Source organism: Anneissia japonica, unplaced genomic scaffold (genome assembly GCF_011630105.1).
Source record: "Anneissia japonica isolate Jap-2015-1 unplaced genomic scaffold, ASM1163010v1 scaffold287891_len339112_cov183, whole genome shotgun sequence".
Lineage (NCBI taxonomy): Eukaryota > Metazoa > Echinodermata > Crinoidea > Comatulida > Comatulidae > Anneissia > Anneissia japonica.
In genome coordinates, this window is record NW_022749182.1 from 268,939 (window position 1) to 280,987 (window position 12,049).

Below are 12,049 nucleotides of genomic sequence, written 5' to 3' on the forward strand. Positions count from 1 at the left end.
TATATATATATATATATATATATATATACTGTTATTTGTTTTTTCATTTGCTTTTGTAATTGTTTTTCTGTTCATTTACCTTGTTCCATTTATAAGGTCACGACCTAGGTTTTGTTTTTCTTTGTTTTGTTTTTAAATACAATGATTATAACATGTAGCTGTAAATTTAAAGTCTTCTTTTCAATCATTACAAAAACAAGTAACGATTAAAAATTATTATATTAGATGTTTGTAGGTGATACTATATATTAAGCTTATTGGTAAATTTTAACCAATGTATAGTCTATTAACTTGCAAAAATATGAAAATAAGCATTGTCTTTATTATTAGGATCATGAATATAACCAAATTAAAACTAAAACCACATTATTTATTAAATACATTGATATGTTTTATAAAAAATTTAGCTCTCTATATAAGGGGAGAAAAAGCACAATTCGCCGGGGAGAAAAAAACATTATGTGTATTTTCTACATATTAGTAGAGTCTAAAATCGATTAAATAAGCCTTACGAAACCCCTAAATTGTCAAAATTTTCGGGGGATTCGTCCCCCCCCCCTCTCCTGGGCCACTTCCGAAGCCTTTCAATCGAAGCTCGATCACGCCCACTTTGCTTTTGTCAGGGAAATCTGGCCCTTGGTCGGGGGCGTCGCCCCCCCCCCCGTCGGGGACCTCGGCCCCACCCCCTTCCCGTTGGGCAAATCCTGGCGCCACCTCTGTTCAAAATTTTATCTTGCTATTGTCCGAGGTCCAGCGCATACAGCTCAGTTTGAAAATAGGCAGCTCAAACATCAGAATAATTTGCATTAAGCAGATGGGTACAAAAAAATTAGCATATCCTCAGGCCGCCAATTTTATACGGTGTTTTCATGTTCGATTTAATTAATAGGCCTACCGTACTAGAACAATCGATTGTATATATAAATATCGAAAAGATCCCATCACTTAGCAACAATGTCACATAACACACATCATTATATTTATTGTTTTTAAGATACTATAACAGACAGCTAGTTGCAAGCTGTCTTTTCTATACCATCAAGATACAATCCCCATATTTTCCCCCTCTCAACGTGTTACATTCTTTCTTCATTTAGATAATCAATTCAATTTGTCAGGTATCCATCAGTATGGCGGGAATTCAAGTGGAAGACGTTAGCTACCGGCAGACAAACGGTTCCATCGATATACCGCACTTTTCACTCAATGTGTGATATCATAATTATAATTCATTATTACGGTTTTGGAAACTGGTTAGCGAAGAATATTTGATATTTTGAGATGAAATTGTTGAATTTTCGAGATAATATTATAATTACGTCACAGTAAATGTAAGATGAGTGATAAGAAGAAAGTGGTTATGCATCGGTCATCTCAGAAACATTCTGAAGGTAAGTTAATTTTAGAATATGTCAAGGCATGGGATTAAATAAATAAATATAAAATAAACAAGGTCGTGGGGTCAATTTCCACTCGAAACACTTGCGCGTTTTTCTCCCAAGTATTTGGGAACGTATGAGTATTCGCATGTGAGGGAGAACAAAATATCATATAAATATTTGTTATTTTTAATCATTAAGCACCAGTTATAGGGAGGTCGTGGGTTTGATTCCAACCCGAATCACTTGCGATTTTTTTTTGCAAGTAGGCCTATTTGGAAACTTAATATGTATACGAAAACACGTCAGGTAGGGAAAAACATCACTCCCATGATTTTTTCCTGACTGCAAACACATCGAAATAAACGACAAACCGTTATAACATTCGCGAACGTTGTGAAAGTTGTATACTCTGTCAGAAAATAACGTTAACACAACGTTGCAGCAATGTTTTTAACGTTATGTAAGTTCAGAAATAAATAAATATAAAATAAACAAGGTCGTGGGGTCAATTTCCACTCGAAACACTTGCGCGTTTTTCTCGCAAGTATTTGGGAACGTATGAGTATTCGCATGTGAGGGAGAACAAAATATCATATAAATATTTGTTATTTTTAATCATTAAGCACCAGTTATAGGGAGGTCGTGGGTTTGATTCCAACCCGAATCACTTGCGATTTTTTTTTGCAAGTAGGCCTATTTGGAAACTTAATATGTATACGAAAACACGTCAGGTAGGGAAAAACATCACTCCCATGATTTTTTCCTGACTGCAAACACATCGAAATAAACGACAAACCGTTATAACATTCGCGAACGTTGTGAAAGTTGTATACTCTGTCAGAAAATAACGTTAACACAACGTTGCAGCAATGTTTTTAACGTTATGTAAGTTCAGAAACTACGTTATAATAACGTATGGTTCTACAAAAGAACGTTTTGTGTACCTAACTGCAACATAAAACGTTAATATAACGTAACGCAGCCGGCTAACTAGTTCAAGTTATACAGTTTTTTTCTGTATATACATTTTTTCGGGTTAAAAAAAATTTATCTTGCCCTTACACTTTGAGTAGGAATAAGTAAAATTGAAGTAGGGATATAACAATGCTTTGTTTTAGAAGTACACATATATGGAATACTTTGAATTGTATTTTGTGCATAACTTACTACACCTGTCATTCTATTTCATTTCAAATTCTAATAAAAGAAATAGTATCGTTATAATTATAATTGTTATTTTAATTATTACATGCCATATTGTTTTTATTTTTTTAAATGTTTTACAATATTAATTAGCAGTTTCAATTATAGTTAGGCCTATATCATGATCATGATAATAATAATGATAATAATAATAATAATAATAATAATAATAATAATAATAATAATAATAATAATAATAATAATAATAATAATAAAAATTGCACATAGAAGCCACTTTGTTTCTACCATTTAGATGTTCTTATAATGAGAATAATACTAATGATGATAATAGTATTTGACAATAATGACAATAATAATAACAATAACCATAAGGATGAAAATAATAACAATATCAACATCAATAATAATTATGATAATACAGAAATACTTAAAAATACAATATTGTTATGAAATGGACATTTTTAATAATAATTATATATAATAACAAGTATTATTATTTTTTATTATTATTATAATTATTATTGAATTAATATTTGAAAATACAGATTACTGAGAAATAATAATACTGTTAATAAAGTATAAAAATGCATTTATCTTTGATGATTTAGAGCATAGATTGGCATAAACAATGGAAGTTGAGTGACAGTCGGATTAAGACGGGTTATGATCAGCATTATCGCCTTTTATTTGCCATCTCACCACAAACATTACATGAGCGATCACTTTCTATAATTCAGCACGCGACAATAGGCTTTTCATATACATTCAAGTTAGTTCAAATCGATTTGAAGAACGCTACAACACGAACCAATTTACTATTATTACTGCCAACATACATTATTTTCTATCCTTCATTCCACAGGAAAATTCACCAGAAATGGATCTTTCCGAAACTCACAAAAATCATCGGGAATGAAAAGTACAATGCGGGTAAATTAAAATAATTTATTACCTAGTATTCAGGTGTTATTGAGACGCTCAAATGAATAACAAAGATGGAGCAATTGATTAATATTGATGTATTATGCATAACCTTGAATTAGAATTAATGTTCTCACAATACCAGTCTGTTATAATTCCCTTTGGCAAAATTAGTATTACTTCTATTGGTTTAGAATGATTGATATTAGATATAAGCAAGCTTGATCCCAGGTTGGGAGATTAAGGGTCTGGAGCGAATGTACCCTTGGTTGAAATCACCTGAACTACCGCAAAACCTCGAATAGAAGCCCAATGGGCTTAATCTCGGGAAGATTAAGCCCATCTCATGTTGAAGCCCCCTCTTTGGTTTGCAAAGATAGTCACGAAAAGAAGCCCATAGGCTTCTTTTCAAGGTAGCATGGGTTTTAATTTAAAAGGGTAATTTAGCAAGGGTAATTTAGCAAGAAAACTTACTGTAACATTCTTTGAATTGGACGATCAGTCGTTGGTTTGCATGGTTTTTTTCCCAAACAAGAATTTAGTACAAAGGCATATGAGTACAGAATAACGACAGTCTTGGCTCATCCTTCTGATATCTCTATGCGCTTAACATTACTACACCGGTCAGTGAATCAAGCACCATACTCTGCTTTTTGGGGCGGTACAATACTATACTTAGGCTAACTTTTTGACAATTAAAACATTCAAATCCTACAAGGCATAAGTACCCACTTATACTCATGGAAGGGCTGATGTAGGACAGTGATACAATTATTAGCTTACCGGGCCTATTTGTCAAAATTTGAATTTCAATAAAAAAAATAACACGAATAATAAAAATGTGGACAACCGCTAAGTAGATATAATAACAAGGTTATTTATGGATCAGTGAAAAACACCACAATTTATAGACGATAATAGCTCGTATATCGACCGGTATGTCGATTTTTAAATGAGCATATTGGTCACTCCAACTAATTATTCCAACTAATTATTTTAAATTTAAATTTGTAAAAGTACTGTTATTTTCTTCCAGGAAACAAAACAGAGGGGTGATCGGTTGGGGAAAACAGCCAACGAAACAACTGACATGAGAAGTAGCGCCATGTCCTTCGCAGAAACGATGGCGAAGCTGGCAGCACAACAGAAAGAAAAGTCAAAAGGAAAGAGAAAGAAGAGTAAATGATGACGTAATTGAAAAATAGTAAATGATGACGTAATTGAATTTATAATAATTATTACAAAGTGCTAACAATTGATAAGTTGCAGTGTAAAATAAGGCCTGTGTTATAAGGAGGAGAGAATGAGCTATGGATATATACTACCCTGAAGATGTGTATTGTTAAGACCTGTCAGGTTGAGCCGCAGGCTACAAATACTGTAATAAGTAAATTCATAGGCAACATAATTGCAAGTTGTTGCAAGAGCAAAATATTTATTTATTATAATATTAATAGAATACAACCGTCTACTACACGGTGTTTCACGCTTAATGCGATTCTCAGGTAAGACTCAATATAACTCTGTACTACACATAGCTTTCAATCATCAGGTGGTAGACTTTTGCCTTGATGAGAAGATGTGAATCTGAAATGCAAATAAAGCTAATCTGTTAAATATCCAAATGCTGTAACAACAGGAAAATCTACCTACCACCTGATGATTGAAAGCTTTATATGTGTAGTACAGAGTTATATTCAGTCTCTACCTGAGGATCGCATGAAGCGTGAAACACCGTGTAGTCGACGGTTGTGTTCTATTAATATTATAATGAATAAATAAATATAAATATTATAATTATATATATATATCGTTAACATTTACGTAGGCACATCCTGCAATAGACATATAAGTCCATGGTCCATAACCGCAGGGTAACAGGAGCTGCCAATACACAGGGGTCACCCCCTACTCGTCTCGAAAGATGTATTGGGTTCTTTAAAGTGCAGTGTTGAGACAAAGGAAAGTAAGAAGGAGAATAATAATTAAAAAAAATAAAACAGAAGGGAAATAAATTTAGCAAATTCTACTTTAGACATGGAATCAAATTTTAACATGGATGTTATAGAGTTAAAATACTCTCTGTGATGACCAAGACCAATCGGTGTCGAACGCTCTTACTGGTTTTGGAAACAACCTTTTCCGTGTTGTTCTTTTGGCAAATTGGATAGAAAATCATCGGAAAGGAATAGTTTGCTTTAATCAGGATATAAAAAGAAACTCTTTGGTTCTTCTTTCACCAAACCAATTGTCACCAAAACAAAAGCTACGGCGGAACTGGTAGTTATTTCAAGATGAACAAACGTAAACATCAGAAACTCCCCAAACCGCAACTTCAAAAAACTGTTTACAACACCAAACGATATAAGTAAACTTTTAACATCCGGCATGCTTAATGAAATATTTGGTTTGCGAATTGTCTCAAAATAATAAAACGTTTAACGTGTAAATCTAGGAAGTACTAGAGTTTTTATTATCAATCGCAACTTATTGTTTCCACCAGCTCAATTTAAATGATTTTCAGGGGCAGCATCACAGGAAAACGTGACATGCTGGGTAATTATTCCGCCAGTGCAATGTCTCCCCTTTTTTCCCTATAAAGAAAAACAAAACACGTATTATCATAAAGCAATAATCTCTTCATGAAATAGCTACTGGTACCAGTGGTTTTACATGTATTTACTCCTTGCAGCAGATATGGCACCAATTCATAGGAATATGATTTCCACAGGCATCATTCATTGACTACTACAGTACTAGGTAATAATATAAATCACCCTCAGACTTTATGGTGTAGAGCGCTATCAGCATAATTATTACCTCCGCCAAGGAGGTTATATATTCACTCGTGTCTGTCCGCCTGTCTGTCCGTCTGTTTGTCAGCAAGATTACGCAATAACATAAGGAATGGATCGTTATTAATTTCAGTGGTATGGTACATAATAATCTAAGGAAGAATTGATTAACTTTTGAGAGGAAAAGGTCAAAATACAAGGTCAAGTTCACAGAAATTCGATTTTCCCCTTGAAAATACCTTTGATCATAAAAAAAAATAAAGGAATCACCCATACATGGCCTGCGTACTACTGTCGTTAAATCATCGGTACAAAATGATCTTATATAAATGTTATCTTATAGACAATCATCATAGATCAGAGACAATTAATAACTATTTTGAAACCAATTCTGAAACTGGGTGAGTTATCAGATGCATAAATAATAGTGATTTCAACTAGATTTTGGTGATATATATTTTAGGCCTGTGCTAGGCCCATTTTGCCCTATGAACACCACCACGATCTATCAAAATAGTCTCAGGAGATATTACCGTTTTTGTCTGCTTCAGTGATCGTCTATGTACATCCATCCCATCATAAGGAACTCGGAACGTCATAGCGAGGCTAACTAAGAACAATAGCTTCACCGCAAGCCAGCTAACGTATTACCGGTACGTAATACGTAGTAAGAACTGTCAAACTCACTTTCACTTGTTGTACATTAGAGTTAAAGTACCGGCTATCTGAATCCAAAGAAACAAGATGATACCGTACACTTTATAATCTGGCGTTCAATAACTCTAGCCGTGCTTTTATGCGTACGAATCAAAACTACACTGAAACCAATGTTAATCAAAGAAAATGTTTCTTTGCCTAAAAATGATATTGAAAACTGGGGCCGCCCCCGTTTCTATTAGAATGGACAACTGCAACATGTTGTCACTACTGTTTCAACTATACGCGCCTCGCACAAATTGCTATCCAGTATTAAATTCAAGCGTCACTTTAAATTTGAGTTTTCTCATGGTCATTGCTGAAGATGTTGCCCTCAACCCAGGACCTGAACGCGCGCGACCAGGACTGGAAACCCGAAACAACCAGGCGGAACAGACTCATCCACACAGATACGACTGTTTCAATCGTGGGGAATGCACTTCATACATCTGAACATTTGTTCTTTGTACTCTAAATTTTCCGAACTTAAACGTCGTTATACATAGTAGAGCAGTTGTGACATGGCTAGATGAAACGATATCTGAGTCAGAAATCAAGATCGATTTATGCACGACTTAAATGTTTGTATCGTCAAAGCTGTTATCTGAATAGATCAAATCGTAGACTTTTAAGCAACGCCCTTATATTTTGTCATTTTGATTATGCGTGTTGTGCATGTCTGGATTGACCAATTACTTCAAGTTACCCAAAATAAAGTTGCCAGATTTATTTATAACTGGGAAAATAGGTCCCATATTGGTAAGAAAGAACTAATAAATATTGGTCAACTTAATATTGAAAGTCGGGTTAAACAATTAAAGCTAAATCATGTTCACAAAATCTTCAACAATCAAGCAATACATGTATACTCATTTCTCAAAGACATCCACCATTGAAAATATAACAAGAAGAAGCTCTCATACATTTTACCTGCCTAAATCAGAGACATATGTCGAAAATACATTCTTCTACACAGCTGCACAACAATGGAACCTTTTACCACACATTTTATAAAACATTATTAAGAAGAAAAGATTTTAAAATTAAAGTTAAGGAATATTTAGTAACGTTTCATGAGTGAATGAAGAATTGATTTTAACTTATTTTATAAATTTGAATCATTGTCTTCGAAATTTTATAAGAATCATTTTTTCCATATCATTGTATATTTTTTTTTGTTTTACCGATTTAATGTTTTTATTGTACTTGTGTGTATTTAATGGACCCAATGGAAATAAGCTGGAATGATATTTACCGACTTTTTTTGGTTATCCATGAAAGACTTCCGTACGTTTTAATACATGTTTTTCTATTGTAATGTTTATTTGTGTTCAGTGCTTCCGAATAAATTCAAATCACCAAATCAAATCAAATTCTTTGTGGACCGATTTAGAAAATATGTGTGGGACTGTCCCAACTGTCCCAATAGCTGGCTACGGCATTGGATATTATGAAATATTAACAGTTATCATTCAATATTATCAGTCAGAGTAAAACGTTACTGTATATAATACTAATAAGAACATTTAAAAAAACACTGGGGTAGAGGAATAGCACACGTGGTACCACTGTACATGCTGTTATGTATGGCAATAGGCATATTTTATTAGATAAGCTTACCTCCGGGTCACAACTGAACAAGTACTAGACTATAATTCGATGTTATCAAACCAAGGATAAAACTAATGTCAACACTGCAAGTTTAACGACCTGAAATGAAAGTCAGATAGATTGTGGTCATTATTATATTATTGATATTATATTTGATAGCTAGCAGTGACACCTGATCAATGGACGAGCCACATGAGCTCAGGACCCCAAAATGCGACAAAACTATAACTTTTTGGTACTGGTAGTGTTATACGTTGAAAACTGGGGCCGCCCCCGTTTCTATTAGAATGGACAACTGCAACATGTTGTCACTACTGTTTCAACTATACGCGCCTCGCACAAATTGCTATCCAGTATTAAATTCAAGCGTCACTTTAAATTTGAGTTTTCTCATGGTCATTGCTGAAGATGTTGCCCTCAACCCAGGACCTGAACGCGCGCGACCAGGACTGGAAACCCGAAACAACCAGGCGGAACAGACTCATCCACACAGATACGACTGTTTCAATCGTGGGGAATGCACTTCATACATCTGAACATTTGTTCTTTGTACTCTAAATTTTCCGAACTTAAACGTCGTTATACATAGTAGAGCAGTTGTGACATGGCTAGATGAAACGATATCTGAGTCAGAAATCAAGATCGATGGCTACTGCATTCTCCGCAAAGATAGGATAATATCGCATTTAATGAAAGACCAGACCTTAATAACAACAACACTGAGCCGATCTGGATAGAACTGCTACCGGTACTTCCTAAGACCAAGTCAATCATAGTTGGTTGTGTTTATCGATCACAAACGTGTACATATACTACGTTTATTGAAAATCCCGGTTTCTTAAAGATGGGTCTATTACAATTTCTTCTCCTGTCACTTTCATCACTAACTTTTCTATTTCATGCAATACATTCCCAGATGAATTTAAGTACGCTAAGGTTATTCCACTATATAAGAAAGGCTCAAAAGAGATCCAACAGACACATAAGTGTTCTTCCTGTAATATCTAAGCTGTTAGAAAAGGTAGTTCATAAGCAGTTTATTGATTACTTAAATTAAAAGTCAAATTGGTAAATGATTTTCAATCTGGTTTTAGAGAAGATTATTTTACAGAAACGTGTTTAATTTATATTCACGACTATATTCGATATGAATCATCAAAAGGTAATTTCACAGGAATGGTATTATTAAACCTCAGAAAAGCATTCAATACTTCTTGATAAATTTAGTGTAATGGGCCTTTGCTCTAACTCGTTATATTGGTTTAAGTCGTACTTAGCTGACCGTAAAGAAGTAGTTTTTTCGAACAATGTTCAATCTAAATATTGTTTAATAAATACCGGGGTTCCGCAAGGGAGCATTCTCGGCCCGTTGCTTTTCACATGCTATATAAACGATATTTCTATTAGTACGAAATGTAAAACTATTTTATATGCAGATGATACCGCATTATTAGTTTCTGGTAAAAGCCCTGAAAATTTTGCAAATTGCTTAAGTAGCAACGTTGATTCATGTAACACTTGGTTAAAAAATAATGAAATCTTTCTACACGTGGATAAAACTGAGGCTATTCTTTTTGGGCCAAAGAGAAAAGTTAAAAATGTTGAAGATTTTCAAGTATATTGTATGGGTAAAGAGCTATCACGGAAGCATACTGTTAAATACTTGGGTTGTTACATGGATGAAGATCTTTGTGGTGAAACCATGGTAGAAAATGTACCGGTACGGTACTTACCAAAATTTATGCACGACTTAAATGTTTGTATCGTCAAAGCTGTTATCTGAATAGATCAAATCGTAGACTTTTAAGCAACGCCCTTATATTTTGTCACTTTGATTATGCGTGTTGTGCATGTCTGGATTGACCAATTACTTCAAGTTGCCCAAAATAAAGTTGCCAGATTTATTTATAACTGGGAAAATAGGTCCCAGATTGGTAAGAAAGAACTAATAAATATTGGTCAACTTAATATTGAAAGTCGGGTTAAACAATTAAAGCTAAATCATGTTCACAAAATCTTCAACAATCAAGCAATACATGTATACTCATTTCTCAAAGACATCCACCATTGAAAACATAACAAGAAGAAGCTCTCATACATTTTACCTGCCTAAATCAGAGACATATGTCGAAAATACATTCTTCTACACAGCTGCACAACAATGGAACCTTTTACCACACATTTTATAAAACATTATTAAGAAGAAAAGATTTTAAAATAAAACATTATTAAGAAGAAAAGATTTTAAAATTAAAGTTAAGGAATATTTAGTAACGTTTCATGAGTGAATGAAGAATTGATTTTAACTTATTTTATAAATTTGAATCATTGAATCATTTTATAAGAATCATTTTTTCCATATCATTGTATATTTTGTTTGTTTTACCGATTTAATGTTTTTATTGTACTTGTGTGTATTTAATGGACCCAATGGAAATAAGCTGGAATGATATGGATGATGTTAGGCCTATATTCATTGTTCTGGTTGTTGAAGACACAATAATGAGTTTCTGAGAAGATTGTTTTGTGATCAGTTCAATTACATTTTAATAAATATTATTGTGATTTGAAAGGATCATGCTCAGGCTCGTACGCAGGGGGGGGGGGGGAGGATGTGCGACACGCACCTTCCCAAATTACCGGGGTAGAAAATGCAAGACACACACCTCGCATTTTGCAGAATAATCACAAATGGGAATTGGTCCTCTTTACAAATTCGCATGCACCAAATAAAAATCATACATGCGGGCCTGAAGCTAACAAAACACACATTATTCATAGACACATGTCAATCGCATTTAGGAAACCCTCGATAAGCATTTACCCTAAAACTGTGGTCACAATTGAAGGCCACACCCAACAAGTAGTTATAACATAATATTGTAGAATCATGAAACTTCACCAACAGACCTTAATAAACTTGAGCAGTTATAGATGTAGTTCTGGCAATGCGGAATAAATATGTATATAGTGAAAAAAGGTCTGTACCATACTAACTCTCTGACTGGCAAAAAGCCTACAATACATACAAGATAATACGGATACAATTTACTGAACGAAAATGGCCAGAATATACGAAAAAACATACTGTACAACGAAATTTGACAACTACTATAAAACCTGACGAATTATGGAAAGTTGTGGCTTTATTGTAGACAACAGCTGCAAAACCGGAAGTGTTCATGTAAAACTAATGATTGAACATAGACTTTTACATACAGTTTGAGGCAGAATTTATTATATGATCATATTTTTTGAAATATTGTTTTGATTAGGCCTACTATTTTAATGAACACGTAAAAATTGCAAGAATGAAATTTGGATATATTTTTTACAATTTTCCAGGGCCGGCGGAACGTTTTTCAAAGTGGGGGTCCACTAGTAAGATGAATGGGAATATGAATTGAGGGAGCCAATCATACAAAAATCTGCATAGACATATATTTTCTGACAAAAAGTAGGGGATAAGGGGGGGGGGGG

General features: G+C 33.9%; 1 protein-coding gene and 1 long non-coding RNA gene across 2 annotated transcripts; one reads left to right on the forward strand and one right to left on the reverse strand.

Moving 5' to 3' along the window:
* The first annotated feature begins 888 nt into the window (after positions 1–888).
* On the forward strand, positions 889–4,685 carry LOC117121015 (syntaxin-binding protein 6-like). Its single transcript, XM_033266109.1, has 3 exons — positions 889–1,391; positions 3,409–3,476; positions 4,504–4,685. The coding sequence occupies exons 1-3, from the start codon at positions 1,337–1,339 to the stop codon at positions 4,651–4,653; spliced, it is 273 nt and encodes a 90-aa protein (XP_033122000.1). The 5' UTR covers positions 889–1,336; the 3' UTR covers positions 4,654–4,685.
* Positions 4,686–5,934: 1,249 nt separating this feature from the next.
* Positions 5,935–8,818, reverse strand: LOC117121016. Its single transcript, XR_004447463.1, has 3 exons — positions 8,579–8,818; positions 6,796–6,987; positions 5,935–6,061 (listed from the first exon to the last, which is right to left on the reverse strand). It is a non-coding gene; the product is annotated as an uncharacterized LOC117121016 (long non-coding RNA).
* Positions 8,819–12,049: the final 3,231 nt, after the last annotated feature.

Coding starts and splice junctions, on each gene's coding strand:
- LOC117121015 (XM_033266109.1), top strand. CDS start 1,337: ATGAGTGATAAGAAGAAAGTGGTTATGCATCGGTCATCTCAGAAACAT. Junction 1,392..3,408: donor ATCTCAGAAACATTCTGAAG/GTAAGTTAATTT, acceptor TTCATTCCACAG/GAAAATTCACCAGAAATGGA. Junction 3,477..4,503: donor GAATGAAAAGTACAATGCGG/GTAAATTAAAAT, acceptor ATTTTCTTCCAG/GAAACAAAACAGAGGGGTGA.